Raw genomic sequence first — 21425 nt, 5'->3', positions numbered from 1 at the left:
ACAAGGCTTTATTACTCACCTAAACCTGATTAGCAGATAGAGCTACTGAAACCTTTCTCCAACTTTGTTTAGAATATGGGATTCAGCGCAACAATATTATAATATTTCAATAATGGCAACAGTTATTGTAAATAATGAATAGTTGAAAGACTGATTAAATATTTATGTGAATACATTTATACTGAATAATTATAAGCACATCTTGACTATGAAGTGTAGGCACGTGGCCAAGTGGTTAAGGCATTCGACTGGCGATCTGAAGGTTGTGAGTTTGAGCCTCAGCCGAGGCAGCGTGTTGTGTCCTTGAGCAAGGCACTTAACCACACAGTGCTCTGCGACGACACTGGTGCCAAGCTGTATCAGCCCTTGCCCTTCCCTTGGAAAACATCGGTGTCGTGGAGAGGGGGGGCTTGTAGCATGGGCAACTGCTGGTCTTCCATAACAACCTTGCCCAGGCCTGCGTCCTGGAGAGTGAAGACTTTCCAGGCGCAGGTCCATGGTCTTGCAAGACGACTATGAATGAAAATAGTCTCCATGAATGATAACAGCGTTTAATTCTTGAGATCATCACACTCAATTTCATTGTTTTAATGACAAAATATTTTGTGTGAATTTGAAAAAATGCTAACATCTCCCTACAAGTTCAAATCTTACTAACTACAGAAATTCTTCTGATTTAGCTTCCTACATTAATCAGCATCTTTGTGAAATGTTCAATGTTCTATTGTTTGACATGGGTTTGCAGAAACTCAAATCAATTTTTATACCCATGATTAATTATATATAATTCAGAACATTATTGTCTAATCAGATTTCAATCCGGTTAAGTTGAAGATAATTATTCTCGTGTATAGTTAACATACTTATCACCAGTCACACTTAACCTGCATATCATAGTACTGTGAGACTCTTGATACCAGATTGTTGACTATCTAGAGGGAGAAATAAATAACACTGTGTATTTTAAACACAGAACCATTTTCCATCACTGCTTTCATCTTGTTCATTTATATTTTCCTCTTGGTGTGCCAAATGACTGGGAAAATGGATCCACGTTGTCAAAATATTTTCTAGCAAATGATTCTCTCCATGCAGCTATCCAGACTTCTCCTGCGACTTGACGTAAAGTTTTCCATTTTTTTCTTGCACCTGTAATCCCATGCTGCTTAGCATAGCATTATCCGCTACACCTTGACGTACCATCTGGGATATCACTTCTTGATTCTCCGTGTTCTTTTCTGTAAGGATTCGGATCGTAAAAACTGCCCATTGGCTCACAACTATGGTGCATGGAGTTAAGGAATATGAAGTAAAGCAACATCTTGATGCAGATTTGAAATTGTTTACTTTGGTAATTCTATTACTATTGACTCAATAGAACAATTTTGATACATGTTCCAAAAACTAAAGTGATGTAACCAGATGAACTAGATACAACATTGGTTCACTGATCTTGTGGCATATCAGACAAGGTCAAACATACTAACAACCAAAGGCAACAATGCAATAAATTCCCCACGATTTATAAGATGCACAGTTGTCTATGACAGCCTTACAGGAGACAAGGAGCATTGTGATGATCTGCAATACCATGGTTGCTCTTTGATTGGGCATTCCCCAATTTGGAAATATCTATATTTCTTATCGTCATGCCTATAGCAAGTCACAGCTGACTTCTCAGGATCCACCAGACTTTTCTGCAGATCCAAGAGATGCCACTGAGTTTCTTCTCAGAGGAAGTAAATAGTGGAAAATATTAATATAATGAAATGTATGTTATGGGATGGACTGCCTCATCTTAGACTAAATTGCAGCTGAAAATCCAGAACATATGAAAGATATTGGATTTTGCTAAATATAGGGTGCTGAACGTGAGCTTTCAAAATCCCTAAGTATTTCCCCAGTTCTCCCTGGGAGGGGACTGTAGCAGCTTTAATAAGATTGGGCCAAACTCAAATCCCTGAAGTAACCTTCCATCAAGCTATATGTGTATTGCTCTGAGGGAGTGAACTCAGTTCTCTGCTGTCTTTTCCTTATAATGCAGAAAGTCCAAGTTCTCCTTCAGTTCTTCTGAACCGCTGTACCTCTACATGTTAACATTTTATGGCTGAGTTATGGTTGAATAGCAAATTCTATGGTGCAGATAGTGCTCTCAAAACGTGCAATCAATCAGTGGTACTTATTCTGGTCAACTGCGGAAGTTAACTGGCACTGTGACTAATGCAGACAGTCACAGAAAGAGGGCTGAGGGTGTAGTAATAAATCAAGATGTTTTATCCTCTGCAAGAAGCTCGAAGGGAGAGTCAGGCAAAACTCTCGCATGTACATCTGTGAATTATGTCTTCCTCAACTGACATGAGTGTACAAGTCAGCAAATAAATAAGAATGCACATACTCCTTTATCTGAAAGCACAGATATTATCACCATTTCACTGATTTAACCACCTAGTTAGACAGAAACTACCAACAATGAGCAGTACCAAGCCCAGTGTATCAAGTATTCTTCCTGAATGCTTAACAAATGGATCACTGCAGGAACTGATCCCGTTTCCCAGCATTGACCTAACTTTCACTGCAGATAATTTGCATCTTCATAGCTTTATTCTCCTTTTACAAAACAGTAATGCTTCATAAACAATAACTAAACATTCCAGTGGAATCATAGCAACTGATTGGCAACTCAGTACACAAACTAATATAAAGAGAGCAGAAATTATGCATAGAAACCTGGCTATGTTTTATCAATTCCTGTAGCCTTTAGCTGATTTTATTTAGAAATCCAAACACTGAACACCTTCATCATTTTCCTCACACTTTAAGCACCCGTGTTTCAACAAAACAGGTCATGAATAGACATGAGGCTGATGGTTAATGCATTGCATTAAGCAGGCCTCTGGATCACTCTGAGCACCACCAGTGGAACACAAGTGCTACAAGGGATTAAAGGAAGTTCAAGCTAACATTCACATTACCCCCTTGTTCATCTGCTCACTGACAGGGAAAAAGTAAAGCACATTGTAAAGAAAATCCCTAATCCTTCTGACACTTGAACACCTGATTGTATACTGAGTCTCATGAAAAGCTACTAATGTTTCCACGGTTACAGCAAGCTAGGCCATGATCCTGTTTGTTTCTACTCTACAGAATGGAATAAATACACAAGAGTTCGGGCTGGCAGGATATAGATCTAGGTTTGACTTAATTCTCTTATTCAAAAAAATAAACAAGTCATATTCTATTTACAATAGATCTTTGGTAAGAATGGGTGAGATTGCCATTCAACAGTCATACTTGAAAGGTGTATGAAAAAAGGTTAGAGAAAGCCAAAGGTTCTCCAAGGAAAAACAGCTTTAACTTAAACAGAAATATAGACAAATGACAAGAAACGAATGGTTTAAAGGAAAACTGGAAATGAATGTTCCATTTTCATTGATTTGTTAGAAGCCATTTGTGAAACATTTTAGCCAACTTACGAATTTAGGATAATGAAACACCATGGAAACAGATTGCTCTCAGTCTTAGAGAGGGAGGTGCACTCAAAAGCCAAAAAACCTTGGCTGCTAATACTGTTAATGATTTAAACCAGTCTGTAGCATAGCAACAAAAAAATAGATAAATTTAACAGAAGCACAACAATTAATCCCTCAATTCAGAGCACATTTGGTTGCAGTTTCTTTCTGCAAGCTGTGATTTAGTACACGTAGGAAGTTCACCCTCCCCCCCACCCCACACCGTCACTTCATCGAAGAGAATTTTTTTGCTTTGGTTCTGTTACTGTGAGATACTATTTAGGGTGATTACATTCCATATACATGCAAAAACTATAAAAGAACTCTTAAACATCAACTTAAATAGCTCTTTTATTCATTGCATGCAAATGCACTGTGCCTGAAAGGGGGCCCAAGGTATCACATGCACATTGAGAGGGTGATGTTGGAGAAGGCAGATAATCAGGAAAGAAATGTAACTCCCAGTCTATAACAATATTCTTCATCTGGGAAACTAAAGAAAGCTATCACATGAGGGATTATGTTCTAAGACTAAACCTCGACATGTGTAAAGGTGGCACAATGCAAAAGGATGAACAAATTAGCTACGGAGTCCACAAACAAAGATGTTAAATCTAATGAGATCTGGCATGTGCAAAGTGCTTGGATTCACTTTCAATTTATTTATTACTGAATTGACTAATCACGTCAGTACTCATTATGAAGGACACAGAAGAAAGTGAGATCAGTAAGGATTTTGCTCAGATCTGAAGCATGTGGCTATCAAGGTGGTCGAGGTGCTGTTGGGCCTTTTGAAGAACAGTGGATACATATCCAGGGCCTGATGGGATCTATCCCGGGTTATTGATAGAGGCAAGATCCCAGAGAACCGGAGAATAGCCAATATTAGGCCCCTGCTTAAGAAGGACAATGGAGACAAACTAGAAAATTATAGGCCGGTTTGCTTTACGTCGGAGGTAGGGAAACCATTGAAGACTTTTAGAGATGTGATTTACGCACATCTGGAAAAGCATGAACTTATTACGGATCACACATAAAAGTTGCTGGTGAACGCAGCAGGCCAGGCAGCATCTCTAGGAAGTCCTGACGAAGGGTCTCGGCCTGAAACGTCCACTGTTCACCTCTTCCTAGAGATGCTGCCCGGCCTGCTGCGTTCACCAGCAACTTTTATGTGTGTTGCTTGAATTTCCAGCATCTGCAGAATTCCTGTTGTTAACTTATTAGGGATAGTTGGCTTTGTGCGAGGAAGTCATGTTTTACTAACTTGATTGAGAGTTTTAAGGTGGTGGAAAATGTAGGCAGTGAATATTCCTTACATGGGCTTTAGTAAAGCATTCAGAAAGGTCCCATATGGTAGGCAGATCCAAAAGATTAATGTTCATGGGATTCACAGAGACTTGATAGATTAGATTCAAAATTTACTTGGCCATGGAAGACAGGAGGTAGTGGAGGAGTGTTAATCTGACTGGAGATCTGTGACCAGTAGTGTTCAGTGCTGGGATCTCTGTGATATATAAATGATTTGGATGAAAACATAGATGGGCTGGTTAGTACATTTGCAGATACTACAAAAATTGACAGAGCTGAGGATAGTGAAGAAGGTTGTCAGAAAATATAAATCAGTTGGAAGTGTCTTCTCCTATCACATTCCTTCTTCAGCCCTTTACCTTTTTCACCTATCACCTCACTGCTTCTCCCATCACTCCATCTTCCTCCTTCCTCCTTCTCTCATCACTCCCCCATCTTCCTCCTTCTAGCATTCTGGCTTCTGCCCACTTTCTTTCCAATCCTGATGATGGGTTTTGAGCCGAAATGTCAACTGTTCATTTCCCTGCTTACATCTTGCTTGACCTGCTGAGTTCCTCCAGCATTTTTTATTTGTAGCTACAAGGAGAGGTTGGACAAACTTGAATTATTTTTTCTGTGGTGTTGGATGCTGAGGGGGTGGGGGGGTGTAACCTAATATAAGTATATGAAATTATGAGAGGCATTGATAAGGGTAGACGTTCAGAGTCTTTTCTTCAGGGTGGAAATATCAAAGAGGGTATAGTTTTAAGGTGAAAGAGGGAGAGTTTAAAAGAGATACTTGCAAGGCAAGTTTTATTTTTATACAGAGAGTGGGAGGTGCCTGCAATACACTGCCGTGGAAGTGGTGAAAGCAGATATGATAGCAACATTTAAGGGGCATTTAGAGAAACAAATGAACAAGCAGAGGATGGAGGAAGATGGGATTAGTTTAGGTTAGCTTACGGTTGGTACAGACATCATTGGCCGAGAGCCTATTCTTGTGCCATTTACTTCTACGTTCTAAAGTAACTAAAATTACTCATTGTGAATGGCTCAGCAGAAATAGAGAGTTTGAATGGACAGAATCTGATTGTCCCTCCAAAGTTTCAGTAGTGTACGCAAACTGAAGTAAAGGCTAACCTTTGAGTTGTCATGCTCACATAATTCATTATAAAACCATAACTACAATTGTGTGGTTATCTTAGATGATCTTAATTACTTAGAGTGCAATGGCCAATCTCATTCCACTATTTAAGAGTATTGTGATGCTTGTGAAATTGCACTGAAGGATAATAGGTATGAAATCCACACACTGGCCACTGGGTTATGAAAGTCTGTATTTTTTTGTCCTTTCATGTGATTGAAGTACACAGAAATAGCCACAGTGGTGTTGACAAATTCTGCAAAGGAAGCATTTTATTGTCACTTCCAGTTTTTTTTAAACAGTATTTTTCCTAAAATTCATAGATTAATAACATTTTCAGTTAATATGAGAAAAAGAGAATAGGAAAACTGCTATTGTGGCCACAATGTAATGCACTGCATTGAATATTAATAAATTAGATTTAAAGTGGAAGTGATCAGTCAAACTTTTATGTTGATGTTGACAAACTACTTTGCCAAACAAAATTACTCAGATGATGATGATAGAATAGTGAGTTCACCACAACTGGTTTCATGCAAAAAAAACCACTAGGTATTAAAAGAAAGTATCCTCAAAATTACAAGAATGCTTAAAAGAGAACATGACCAGGTCTTGTCAGTTACCTTATCAGTTGGCTTTTGTCTCACAAAACTAGCTATAACACCAATGAAATATGGAAGAGGTTGAATGATGCAACAAAAATGATGCAGTTACCTAATACTCTTTGTTCTGTAGAAGAAATTTAATACCAATGGATACATTTGCACATTAGAATGCATGCAAATTGAGATGAATATAAATGTCATATTTGACTTGGGTGAAAATGTGGATGGGTGGCTTAGTAGGTTTGCAGAAAATACAAAGACCAATGACATTGTTGATTGTGTAGAAAATTGCAAAAGAATACAGTGGGATATTGATCAGTTGTGGATATGGGCAGAGAAAAGACAGACAGAAGTGTGCGGTTTTGTGTTTCAGGAGATCTAACGTAAAGGGACAGTACATAGCTAATGGCAGGTCCTCAGCAGCATTCCACTGGGGGATCTGGGGGTCCAAGTCCAGAGCTTCCTGAAAGAGGCCACAGAAGTCGACAGGGTGACATAGTATGCTTGTCTTTATTAATTAAGACATTAAGATGAAGAGTACACAGTTATGTTGCAGTTTTGTAAAACTCTGGTTAAACTGCTTCTAGAAAACTACATTCATTTCTAGTCACCCCATTATAAGAAGGATGTGGAGGCTTTGGAGAGAGCGCAGAAGAGGCTTACCAGGACGCTGCCTGGTTTAGAGGGCATGGGCTAAAAGGAGAAGTGGAACAAACAAGGATTGTTTTCTCTGGAGTGCCAGAAGGAAAGAGGAGACCCGATAGTAATTTACAAAATTACAAGAAACACAAACAGATTAGACAGCCATTATCTTTTTCCCAGGTCCAAAATGTCTAATTCTTAAGGACATGCAGTTAATGTGAGAAGAGGTAAGTTCAAAAGATGTGGGGGCAAGTTGATTTTACACGAAGATTAGTGAGTGGCTGGAATGCACTGACGGGGCAGTAGTGGAGGAATATATGACGCATAGGTTTAAGGGGCTTTTGGGTAGGCACATGCAAAGAATGGAGGGATATGTACCACCTTCAGGCTAAAGGGATTAATTGTCATTAGTTTCATTAATTTGGCACATCATAGGCCAAAGGGCCTGTCACTATGACATTATTGCTCTATGTTCTAAGCGTTATGCCACTGCATTAAATTTAAACAGGAAACATTTCTTTTTGTATGCACAAAAAATGGAAAAAAAGCACACTCTATAAACCATAATTTTTGGATAACTCCAGGGATGGACATCTGATTCTTCACATTGCCTTTCCAAAGTCCTCATGAATGGCATATCTTCTGTAATCACCACGATAACACCAAAAAGCTTAGCTAAAGTTCACCTTAACTAAGATTGGATACTTTTTAAATTACTCAGCTGATCTCTTATCTGACATGTAAAATGAGAGATTAATTTTTTTGTCCCCAGCCACAGTAAAAATATTATATACTGATTAATAACTAACCAAAATCTTACACTCTTTATGCACAACTCTCCCTAATGAATACAGCCATGTGTACTTGTCCTTGGTAAGTTCAATACTTACAACAACTTAGACTAAAATCAAGTCAAATAAAATGAAATGCTACAAGACTCATTTATAAAGAAACTGAAAGTTTGACTTGGCTTTACAAAATAATAATATGAATTCAGAAAAATGTAATCAAACAGTACCATCTTGCAGTGAGCACCTTAAATAAAGGAAGAAGGTTTAACTGGATTAAGCAAAAATAGGAAAACACAAAGAATCCTACTTAACATACTGTATATACCAGAAAGACTAATAACAAATGACTGCTGTAGATAATTTTTTTCTTACTATCAGTGCTGGAGATTCTATGTCTTGCACCACCCTTTGTACTATTTCTTTCAAAATTTAAAATCTTCAAAGGTTCTACTTTTTTTTCAGTCTGAGATTTCACATTATGGAAAAGCAAGAATTCCCCAGAGGAAAGGCAATTATAGAAAATGGTAGCATTTCTTAAGGCTACCTTCACAAATGCTTTCAACTATGTGAGAAGGTTTATACAATGTTTTAGGGGAATGTTGTAAAACTGGTCTTTGACGACTAATGCTTAAGTTTATGTTAACATGAGGCTTGGCATAGCAATCTGAGTTTAGCGTTTGAATTTCGCTTTGCTAAAATTTTAGCCAGGCTGGCCTTTACAGCTCACCATCATATTACATTTTTTTGTCCTTGTTAAGAATACATGAATATAGATTATACTTAAGGCAATAAGCTTCTCACAGGGTAACAGAGGAATGCTTTTATGGGGAGTTGAGCCAATTTGCACAAATTGGGGATTTAAACAGGTTACAGCAGAAAGTATCTGAAAGATATTGGGGAGGACATACTCTACATTAGTAGGATTAATAGTGATAATACTATTGTTGTTGAAGTTTTGTAAGAATTCAACAGAAAATATACTTGCTTGCTATCTAAAAGTACCTGAATTTACCAAATGCATAAGATCAATATTACTATCATTAGGAAGCAGAGAGAATCAAGAAAACATATAAATCCTTCTGGGCCAATGAGGGATTCATTAGCACAAGATCATTTTCTTTTCCACAGATGTGGATAACACCTGTGGAGGCATTATCCAATGCATGAAGGAGATGGTGATGGTGGTGGTTCCTGTCCTTAAAACACTCAAAGACATGTACCAGTCAACTAAAGGAATTAGTATTCACAGCAGAATAACAACACAAAAATAAGGTCCCTAAATTCCTCCTGAACCTGATCAGCAAATTTAATTTGAAATCAAGAATTCAGCCATGAATGGAACTTGTACCTTGAGCAGAAATGAATAGAAACATAAATTTAAAACAAAATTATGGAGACTCATTTGTTCAAAGTGTGACAGACATTAAGAATCAATGAGGAAGGTGGTAGAAGGACAACACCATTGTGTTGATGGAAACAGCCGAAGAGCAGTTTGGTATTTTCACAGATTGTGTGTTCCTTTCTCCTAATGTTTCTCATGGTCAATACCTTTACATCAATGTAACATTCAGTTCAACTATCAACACAATTCTATATATTCCAGACAACAAAATGGAAGTCAAAGCAAACACGAAGATTTCCACAACATGTGGGAAGATCATAATCTTTGCTACTGGCATTTGATCAAAAACTTTTTACATAACATTTTTAATTATCATGATTGATATATTGTACTGACAAAGTTATTCTATCTGTTAAGTATATTTTCATTGAGATGGTTATCTTATCAACTGCCATCTTGATTGGTTCAAAATATATTAACAATTCTCATCTGGAAGGCAAATAGTTCCACTGTGTATGATGCTATTTCTAAATCTTTGATGAGCCTTTCACATATGCATTTGATGAAATGAATTTCCTGCTTTGTTACCTTGGTTTCTGTAGATGTTCATTTTTTTTCTGGAAAGTACAGTGAAATAATCATGTTACATAAATAAAACAGAAAAACTTTGTAGTCACACATAAGCATTAACATTCACACTAGGTTGGAAAGTTGGAAGTAAGATGCCAATATTCCCCCTGAACCTAGCTATCCATTATTATCCAGAAAGGAGAATGTTCTTCTGAATTAAATTTACCTCATTCAAGACCCAGATGACAAGTCCATTATTGTTTTTTGGTTTTGATGAATACAACCGTATGTCTAGTTGACTAACCCAATGACGTCACCTATAATATTGGTCGTCGGAAACACCAACCTAAGCAATATCACATGAACAATCTATTGTTCCAGAAAGAGCGTGCAATAAACAATAGGCAGGAAGACGGATGATTCCTTGAAGTGTGAGTTTTGGAACTAGGCAGAAGGCTGAAGAACAGGACCTTAAGGGTGGCTTTCTCAGGATTGCTGCCAGTGCTACGTGACAGTAATGGTAAGAATTGGAGGAGATGGCAGTTGAATGCGTGGCTGAGGAGTTGGTGCAGGGAGCAGGGTTTTAGATTTTTAGATCATTGGGATTTCTTCTGGGGAAGGTGGGACCTGTACAGATTGGATGGGTTGCACCTGAACTCGAGGGGGAGCAATATCCTTGCAGGTGGGTTTGCTAGCATGGTTCGGGAGGGTTTAAACTAATTTGCAAGAGGGATGGGACCCAGAGCAATACAGCAGTGAAAGAGGTGCATGAAGTAAAGCCAGATCTAACATACAGACAGGCTTTGAGGAAAGGAAAGCAGAATAAATGGTGTAAAGACAGTAAGGTAGAAGGGCTGAAATGGGTGTACCTCAATGCAAGAAGCATCAGGAACAAAGGTGATGAACTGAGAGCTTGGATATATACATGGAATTATGATGTAGTGGCCATTACAGAGGCTTGACTGGCACCAGGGCAGGAATGGATTCTCAATATTCCTGGATTTCAGTGCTTTAAAAGGGATAGAGAGGGCGGAAAAAGGGGAGGAGGGGTTGCATTACTGGTCAGGGATACTATTACAGCTACAGAAAGGGTGGGTAATGTAGCAGGATCCTCTTTTGAGTCAATATGGGTGGAAGTCAGGAACAGGAAGGGAGCAGTTACTCTATTGGGGGTATTCTATAGGCCCCCTGGTAGCAGCAGAGATACAGAGGAGCAGATTGGGAGGCAGATTTTGGAAAGGTACAAAAATAACAGGGTTGTTATCATGGGGGACTTTAACTTCCCTAATATTGATTGGCACCTGATTAGTCCCAAGGGTTTAGATGGGGCAGAGTTTGTTAAGTGTGTCCAGGACGGATTCCTGTCACAGTATGTGGACAGGCCAACCAGGGTGGAATGCCATACTAGATCTAGTACTAGGTAATGAACCAGGTCAGGTCACAGATCTCTCAGTGGGTGAGCATCTGGGGGACAGTGACCACCACTCCCTGGCCTTTAGCATTATGATGGAAAAGGATAGAATCAGAGAGGACAGGAAACTTTTTAATTGGGGAAAGGCAAGTTATGAGGCTATAAGGCTAGAACTTGCGGGTGTGAATTGGGATGATGTTTTTGCAGGGAAATGTACTATGAAAATGTGGTCTATGTTTAGAGATCTCTTGCAGGATGTTAGGGATAAATTTGTCCCGGTGAGGAAGATAAAGAATGGTAGGGTGAAGGAACCATGGGTGACAAGTGAGGTGGAAAATCTAGTCAGGTGGAAGAAGGCAGCATATATGAGGTTTAGGAAGCAAGGATCAGATGGGTCTATTGAGGAATATAGGGAAGCAAGAAAGGAGCTTAAGAAGGGGCTGAGAAGAGCAAGAAGGGGGCATGAGAAAGCCTTGGCGAGTAGGGTAAAGGAAAACCCCAAGGCATTCTTCAATTATGTGAAGGAAAAAAAGGCTGACAGGAGTAAAGGTAGGACCGATTAGAGATAAAGGTGGGAAGATGTGCCTGGAAGCGGTGGAAGTGAGCGAGGTCCTCAATGAATACTTCTCTTTGGTATTCACCAATGAGAGGGAACTTGATGATGGTGAGGACAATATGAGTGAGGCTGATGTTTTGGAGCATGTTGATATTAAGGGAGAGAAGGTGTTGGAGTTGTTAAAATACATTAGGACAGGTAAGTCCCTGGGGCCTGACGGAATATTCCCCAGGCTGCTCCACGAGGTGACAGAAGAGATTGCTGAGCCTCTGGCTGGGATCTTTATGTCCTCGTTGTCCACAGGAATGGTACCGGAGGATTGGAGGGAGGCGAATGTTGTCCCCTTGTTCAAAAAAGGTAGTAGGGATAGTCTGGGTAATTATAGACCAGTGAGCCTTACGTCTGTGGTGGGAAAGCTGTTGGAAAAGATTCTCAGAGATAGGATCCGTGGGCATTTAGAGAATCCTGGTCTGATCAGGGACAGTCAGCATGGCTTTGTGAAGGGCAGATCGTGTCTATCAAGCCTGATAGAGTTCTTTGAGGAGGTGACCAGGGATATAGATGAGGGTATTGCAGTGGATGTGATCTATATGGATTTTAGTAAGGCATTTGACAAGGTTCCACACGGTAGGCTTATTCAGAAAGTTAGAAGGCATGGGATCCAGGGAAGTCTGGCCAGGTGGATTCAGAATTGGCTTGCCTGCAGAAGGCAGAGGGTGGTGGTGGAGGAAGTATATTCAGATTGGAGGATTATGACTAGTGGTGTCCCACAAGGATCTGTTCTGGGACCTCTACTTTTCGTGATTTTTATTAACGACCTGGATGTGGGGGTAGAAGGGTGGGTTGGCAAGTTTGCAGACAACACAAAGGTTGGTGGTGTTGTAGATAGTGTAGAGGATTGTCAAAGATTGCAGAGAGACATCGATGGGATGCAGGAGTGGGCTGAGAAGTGGCAGATGGAGATCAACCCGGAGCAGTGTGAGGTGGTACACTTTGGAAGCACAAACTCCAAGGCAGAGTACAAAGTAAATGGCAGGATACTTGGTAGTGTGGAGGAGCAGAGGGATCTCGGGGTACATGTCCACAGATCCCTGAAAGTTGCCTCACAGGTAGATAGGGTAGTTAAGAAAGCTTATGGGGTGTTAGCTTTCATAAGTCGAGGGATAGAGTTTAAGAGTCGCGATGTAATGATGCAGCTCTATAAAACTCTGGTTAGGCCACACTTGGAGTACTGTGTCCAGTTCTGGTCACCTCACTATAGGAAGGATGTGGAAGCATTGGAAAGGGTACAGAGGAGATTTACCAGGATGCTGCCTGGTTTAGAAAGTATATATTATGATCAGAGATTAAGGGAGCTAGGGCTTTACTCTTTGGAGAGAAGGAGGATGAGAGGAGACATGATAGAGGTGTACAAGATAATAAGAGGAACAGATAGAGTGGATAGCCAGTGCCTCTTTCCCAGGGCACCACTGCTCAATACAAGAGGACATGGCTTTAAGGTAAGGGGTGGGAAGTTCAAGGGGGATATTAGAGGAAGGTTTTTTACTCAGAGAGTGGTTTGTGTGTGGAATGCACTGCCTGAGTCAGTGGTGGAGGCAGATACACTAGTGAAGTTTAAGAGACTACTAGACAGGTATATGGAGGAATTTAAGGTGGGGGCTTATATGGGAGGCAGGGTTTGAGGGTTGGCACAACATTGTGGGCCGAAGGGCCTGTACTGTGCTGTACTATTCTATGTTCTATGTTCTAAACAAGAAAGTTTAATACAATTACAATACAATTTGCCTATCAGCATAATAGGTCTACAGGCTATACAACTTCACTGGCTCTGCACTCATCCTCGGACCAGCTGGACAACAGCAATACCTATGTCAGGCTGCTGTTTATTGATTACAGCTCAACCAGTGTTCAACAGATTAATTACCTCAGTGCTAATCAACAAGCTTCTAAACCTCGGCCTCTATGCCTCCCTCTGCAACTGGATCCTTTACTTCTTCATCAGGAGACCACAGTCAGTGAGGATTGGAAATAACCTCCTCCTTGCTGACAATCAATATAGGTGCATGTCAAGGATGCGTTCTTAGCCCGTTGTTCTACTCTCCCTAGAGTCACATGACTGTGTGGCAAGACACATCTCCAAGGCCTCTTATAAATTTGCCGATGATACAACTATTATTGGCAGAATCTCAGATGGTGATGAAGAGGCGTACAGAAGTGAGATAGATTGAATGGTTGAGTAGTGTCACATCATCAATAAGACCAAGGAATTGAGAGTAGATTTCAGAAAGGGGAAATCAAGGAATCAGCAGTGGAAAGGGTGAACAGTTTCAAGTTTCTGGGTATCAACATCTCTGAAGATCTATGCTGGGCTCAACATATTGATGCAATTACAAAGAAGCGACAACAGTGGTTATCTTGCATTAGGAGTTTGAGGAGACTTTGTACGTCATCGAACATTTCTACAGATCTACTGTGGAGAACATTCTGTCTGGTTGTATCACCATCTAGTATGGAGGTGCCAATGCACAGGACTGGAAAAAGTTGCGAAGGCTTGTAAACTCAGCCAGCTCCACCATAGGCACTAGCCTCTCACTTTCAAGGAAACATTCAAAAGATGATACTTCAGATAAGTAGCATCCATTATTAACAATCCCCATCACCCAGGACAAGACTTCTTCTCATTACTAATATCAGGGAGGAGGAAGACAAAACACTCAATGTTTTAGGAACCACTTCTTTCCCTCTCTGCCATCAGATTTCTGAACAATCCATAAAACACTAGCTATTTTATGTATTGCACTGTACTGCAGCAAAACAACAAATTTCATGATGTATGATAGTAATAATAAACTAGAGTTTGATTTTCATGCACCATCAAGGGGATATTATGGTAAAAATGCTTCAATGACATGACTATCCATTACGAACTATCAACTGATTTACTGTTACTTCTCATGATATATTTTCTACTGGCCTATCAGAAACTAGTACAGCTCTAAAGGAATGCTATTTTTACTCCATAGAGCTAACAACAATCTGAAAATCCTGTTGCAATAAAATAAAGAGAATTAAAAATAATAGTGTTAGTTAGATGAGTTTCACAAATAAAGATAGCTTACTTCATAAGAATGTAGCAAATGCTAAAATGTCAAAAATATTTTAAAAATATCAAGAAGTCACAGTTTCCTTCCGCCTTTAGAACTCAGAATTAAGATGCAAAGAAGAGCACTAAGACTTTGTTCACTCCATGGCAAATACTTCTCATCCAGGAAAACAACTTGATCATTACTCTGCATTTTATATCAACATTTAATAATTTAAAAAAAAACAATTCCCTGGACAGTTTCAAAGGGAAAAGCAAAGAGAAGCATGGTAACATTTTACTGTTATGTTTCACTGAGGAAGCAATGGAAGCATTCAAAATCTTTTATTTTACTACTTTGCATCTGAACTGACTTGTTCTACGTAGTATCCCAGAGTTCATCAGCAGCTTCAGCATGTTAGATGTTTTCTTTTCAGTCTCTTAACTCTATCTGTTTGGTTCCATTTACAGCCACTTGCGGAACTGCTGGAAGATAAATATTCTAAAAAAGATTTACTTAAAAAGAATACTAAGTCTCAGAGGACAGAATTTTAAGTAGGGAATTCCAGACCCTAAATGCAACAATGGAAAATGAGGATTAAATGACAGAATATGGAACAGATTGGATTATCAGTGCTGTACAAACGATTCACTACTTTATATCCTAGCTGCAATGCATACCATGTAGTATCATCATTTGCAACAATATGGCAAAGCTTCTTTGACTGCAATTCATAACCTATAAACTCTAACATCTGCAAACATGAGGTCTGCAGTTGCATGGGAACACCACCATGTGTGAGTCCTAAACCAAGTTACATACTGCTCTTATGAGAAAATACAACTCCATCGTTGCTGTCGAGTCAAGTTAAACTTCCACCCAGCACAGTGAAAGCTCCTTTATTATATGGACAGTTTGTCATCAATTTCCCAAAATCAATTAGGAATAGATATTAAATGCTGGTCTTGCTGATAACTCAAATATCCCAAGTATAATTAAATCCTGAAGCGTCTTACAAGGCTTAAAGGGTTTTCTTTGGTGTAAAACCTGGAAATTCAATACATACTATGGGCCCAAAATTTCCTGGGAATAGCAAACTATTTTGTACCACCATCCCTCTGTCAATGAAGCATGCATCTGCTCAAGCACATTTTCTAGTTGTAATTAGGTATCTGAAGTTGACTTTGAGTAATTGGCATTACTGGGCAGTCCAACCATAACTGGAAGGCTCTTCCACCTGCTTTAACAGACTGCTAAACCACAGTCCAGGAGCTACTCTCTTGGATTATCACTTCAAAAAGGATGGATAATTGTGAAGTTCTGTGATATTCACAAACATGTAAAGCTATTTAAGCTAATAAAGACTTTACAAAAATAAACAACAATTTAAAACACTAGAGATTGATTATAATAATTTAATTAAACTTCTGGGAAATTGAAGGAAGTTCATGCTCCATTGATGAGTCAGATGCTGCAACGCAGCTGGAGAAATTGCTGGCACTCAACAGTGATGGCTTGTGGGTCTTCTGTGTTTATGTAAAGTTGTACGAGAGTCCGGCACGTTATGAGGTATATTGGGGAGTTCCAGATCAAAGTGATTTCAGAAATATTCCTCTACTTGTAAACAGAAAACTACATTTATTAAAGATTGTGCTTGAGAAAGAAAACTATGTTAGAAGTGGATGGAAGACTGTAGAAATCTGATACTTTTAAGCGACCAAAACAAATAAGTTTGGTCTCATTATTCTGGGGTCAGCAAGGCATTGAACACTACTTTAATCAAAATTAAAATTAAACAATGAAATAAGAATCTAAGGGAGATTGCTATTTGTCTTAATTGCAATAAAATTAAAATGCAGAATTGCAACACAATGATTTTTTGGAAGATTAGAATGAACTCTCACATACTGTTCTTAGTGTTACTTATGACTCTCAGATAAAGGAGCAATGTTCAAGTCCTGAGCAGACTTCTACCATTTAGACAATTGAGACTAGTTGATAGAAAATGAAGGATTTGGCATGAAAGTATTAACCTCCCTCAGCCAGCTTTTCCAGTGGAGATATGAAAATTCATTTTGGGACTGTGAAGACAAGAATGATGGCATAGAAATCAGGAGCAGGAATACCATATATAAAAGGGGAAAACGTTTAATTCAGTTTTCAAGTTGCACAAAATAAACTATGCCCATTGGCAATTGAATGATACACTATTTTTAGTGATCCCAACAAATGTTTCAAAGTAATGAAGATACACTAATCATTGTACTAGGAAGGCACTGGAGATTGTGTGCAAATTCTTTGAAATCAATGAAATAGGAAAGGTAGCAATTACACCAAACCAACGAGGCATTCTCAAAATCACTGCAGGCAGTATTTCTGAGTGTACCCTAGCTAGCCACTCAACTCAATGTCAGTTATGCATGGGCATTAGTCAGTAGGTTGCATTTCATGGTGAGATGCTGAAAAACGAACAACAAAATAAAAATGCACAAAGGAAACCAAGTCCAGATTTAGTAAGTTTAGTTGCACTTTTCACAGATGCATATTTGAGAAAATAATTTCTCCCATTATCCTGCTTAAAGCTTACAAGAGGTTTTAGAAAGAAATGATTCAGGAATCATTTTGTGTGGTTAACAGGACATGAATTAACAGGAATTCTGCAGATGCTGGACATTCAAGAAACACACATCAAAGTTGCTGGTGAATGCAACAGGCCAGGCAGCATCTCTAGGAAGAGGTACAGTCAACGTTTTGGGCTGAGACGTCGACTGTACCTCTTCCTAGAGATGCTGCCTGGCCTGCTGCGTTCACCAGCAACTTTGAGGAATGGACATGGTTCATTCTAAAATGGAACTCAACTAGTCAGGTTAGTTTTATGGGCTAAGTGACTTTTACATAAAATCTCTTGCTTTGTCATCTGGTATAATGTTTAACTGAATATAAATATTATGTTAAAAAATTCCTTATTACAACAAGGCCAAAAACAATGATAAGTACAATACAGAAAACCGAAATTACTCTGCACTGACCATTTACAAATAGCAAAAGAAGGGGATCTGTTTTAATAAAATCATTCACAATAAATGACTATACAGTCTGATTCAGGACTTGACAAATACAGTGTTAATATGTTTCAACCTGTTCTACAAATGCTAAAGGTTTGCAGGTTATAAAAAAATCTTTCTCTATTCTAACAGTTGCAGTACAGAATTGTTTTGATTTTCTTGTCTTCATCCTTTTCTATTTTGTTCCTGGAAGACTTATAATGGGTGATTTCTGATTTACATTGTTAATCATTTGATGTCATGTTTACATCACTAGAGTTTGCTAGCTTTGGATATGTGCTTCCCTTACTTAATGGGCATTTGTTATATTTATAACTTCTACTCAGGTATGACTGGAGAATTCTCTCTGCATTGACTCCCCCAAGCTGTGGCTACCACAGTTTTAAGATTCAAGATTGTTTAATGTCATTACCAGTATACAAGTGTAAAGGAGAATGAATTAAGTGTTAATCCAGCACAAAAAAAATAAGATAAAGAACACAATAATAAAGAGCATAATAAATATAAATAAATTAGCTGAAATACAAATATTGATTGTAGACTTACTTGTCCTGTCTCCTAATCTAAACTTGATTTGTATATTCAGTTGGTTGAGGTTTCTAATTACTTGAAAGCCTGTTCATTTTTAAGTATTCAGTTCATCTCATAAAAGTTACACAAACTACTTTTAATTACCCTCCAAACTTCCATACACTTTCAATGAAACATCCATGCTTCCCATGATTTATACTACACAGAGCTTAATTAATTTTAGCCCAAAGTGAACATGAACCTCTATAAGTATTAGACAAATAACATCAACTTTCCACTCTACACCAAAGTTCCACCATCACCAAATTCACATCATTTGGTCTCTGTGCAAGCTGCACCCCATTCAGACATTTTCATTATCAACCTCCACCCCCATTTGAACCTTCCCTGACTTGAATACTGCACTTCTTCTCAATTCTGTCTGCAATGCCATAGTTATTGAAAATTCACAATCTTCACATCCACCTCAATAGATTTTATAAAACCAATCCTGACAGAAATTAATGTCTACTACTACCTAACTAGCACCTGAATTCACAAGCAGCAAATCCAAATAATCAGATTTCCTGTACCACATACCCCTATACATTGATCAATATTAGCTAATAATAAATATTTTCTTCAGCTGCATTTCTAACCTCTTATTTCAATGCAGGTCACAAACAGTCAGTTGCTAATCTGCATCAACCTAATTAGAATCAACTCAGTAGTGAACTTTGGCTCCTTTTCAGCGCCACGTCTTTGTTTCCTGGCTGTAAACAGCAGCACAGTGCAGAAAGCTGTTAAAGTCTGACTTTACGGTTCATCTTTTTAGAAGTGTAAATCACACTGATGCTTTTGTTGTGTAAAGATTTCTATTCAGAAGCACTGTTATTACAGTACAAGCCTATTCAGTTCCAGTCCATTACCTTTTAGAAGGCACTTCACTCCCTGTAAAGGCAACCTCGGTCAGTTCCTCAAGAAATCAGTTCTGGTATTTGGGCAGAAACATCTCTTGAGCAAACCCTTCAAATTGCTAACTGGTTGGCTAGCTCTAGTTCCTGCCACTGACAATGTTCAGCTGAGGTTTTCCTGAAGCAGCAGGATCTTTGGCAATCTTGGAATATTGCCATTACAATCAACAATTTTCCTTCCAACCAACCCTTATTATTTATAAACACACCATTAAAAGAGTGTGATGGACACTGACCAGCACAAGTAAAATTATATATTAAAGTAGTTTAAAATTAACTTTCAAACCTTATACAAATTTAAGTTGCAGTGCGTATATAGCACATATGAACATTTCTTCTGATAGATGTGGAATACAGGCAAAATTTGCTTCAATTTGATACACCTATACCCCCAGCTACATTACTAAATCTTCCTATTTTCAGTAAGTTGGAGAAATCATAATCTATACAGCCTCCTAAAGCCTATTTTAAAATTGAAAAATAATAAACATTGCATAAACTTGGGAAGAAGTAACAAAATGTTGTTAAGTCATTTGGGAAGGTCAGTCTGACCTTTTAGGTTAAGTAAATATAAATCCAAACATTTAAATAATCTAATACAATTTAACTTTTCAGATGTTATGGACTTACATTCCAAAATGTATTCAATATACTCCTAAGTAATCATCTGGGGGGGGGGACTTAAAAAATAGCAAAATGCTATCCTTAATGGCACTTAAAACATAGTTTTAAATGCATAAACATTTTCTGCAGAATTGAATATACATGCAAATCTTATCCTATGCACACTGCCAATCCTGAAAAACAGATATGACATTTAGTTTCAGTAGAACATAAAATTTCAGAGCAGGAATGATGCAGCAGTCACAGGATTTCTCAGAGTAGTAGGTAAGGAGAATAAACCAGGCAGGTGTAAGGTATTGCCACCTTATTTTTTTTAAACTGCACTACTGAATGATCTTTTAAAACACCTTTTCTATGTTAAGCTCATGAGAGTTGCTGGTCACTCAACAGCTCCTTGCCAATTAACAACATTAATATCATAAATGTAACTGCAACATTAATGTTATAAACTATGGCATAAACAGGAATGAAATATAAATCTTTTAACAAACCAGTTGATACATGATCAAGATTTTAAGAGCAATGTAGATGTTCATGAGAATTATGAATAGCTAACATTATTTCTGCAAACATTGCATTAGATTTGAAAATAAAGTCAGGGATAGTTTCAGTCCCTAATCCAGTACTTCAGGGATTTAAGCAGCTCTGAAACCAGGCACAGGAATTTATTCTCTGCGTTTTTGGACTGGAAATTTTCAAGAACCCGATACATGGAATTTGTAAACTGGTAGTTACATAGATCACCACCTCCAATGTTTTGTGCTAAGAATTACCCAGATTCTGTTCTCCCACCCTGGTATTTCTGTGCAGGCATTGCCAGGACCTGATCTCTACTGTGAATGATTCAAATCTTGATCCTTGGTTCCTGCACTGAGAATCATGTGCCTTGCAACCTCCCCATCTTTTGGTGCTGAGAATTATGCAGGATTCTGATGATGGGACTTCATTTTTGAATACCCTGTGCAAGTTATTCTACTCATTCAGTACTTCTCTCCAATCCCTTATGGCAACAAATCACATGGTAGTTGAGATCATAACCTGATCTAAGTCAGCATGGGACCCAAATGCCAAGTATAAAATAAATACAGGTAATTAGGTAAGATGAGGCAAAAATGGCATGCAAAAATTGAAGCGTGAATATCAACATGAATTTCTGGTTTTGATAATGACTGATACATCAGATGCAAGAAAATGTTGAATAATTCTGCATGCTTTTGATAAGAGAAAATTGAATGAGAAATGACCAGCATTACCACTGACAACCTAGTGGATATTTTTTTGGAGATGTGGGAGGAAACTAGAAGTCCTGAGG

General features: G+C 38.4%; 1 protein-coding gene across 2 annotated transcripts in view; it reads right to left on the bottom strand.

Moving 5' to 3' along the window:
* Positions 1–535: 535 nt before the first annotated feature.
* The window catches only part of atxn10 (ataxin 10), a 215589-nt gene continuing 194699 nt past the window's right edge, over positions 536–21425 (bottom strand). Inside the window, exon 11 of one of the 2 annotated variants that reach the window (XM_072267794.1) lies at positions 536–1280. In XM_072267794.1, coding sequence (XP_072123895.1) covers positions 1096–1280 — 185 coding nt within the window. In that variant the 3' untranslated portion in view covers positions 536–1095. The remainder of the gene's footprint in view (positions 1281–21425) is intronic. The other variant, XR_011887143.1, reaches the window with a different exon arrangement.

This window comes from Mobula birostris, chromosome 9 (assembly GCF_030028105.1).
Source record: "Mobula birostris isolate sMobBir1 chromosome 9, sMobBir1.hap1, whole genome shotgun sequence".
Classification (NCBI taxonomy): domain Eukaryota; kingdom Metazoa; phylum Chordata; class Chondrichthyes; order Myliobatiformes; family Myliobatidae; genus Mobula; species Mobula birostris.
Note: the sequence above shows the minus strand (reverse complement) of the source record. Positions and strands in the feature narration are given on the sequence as shown.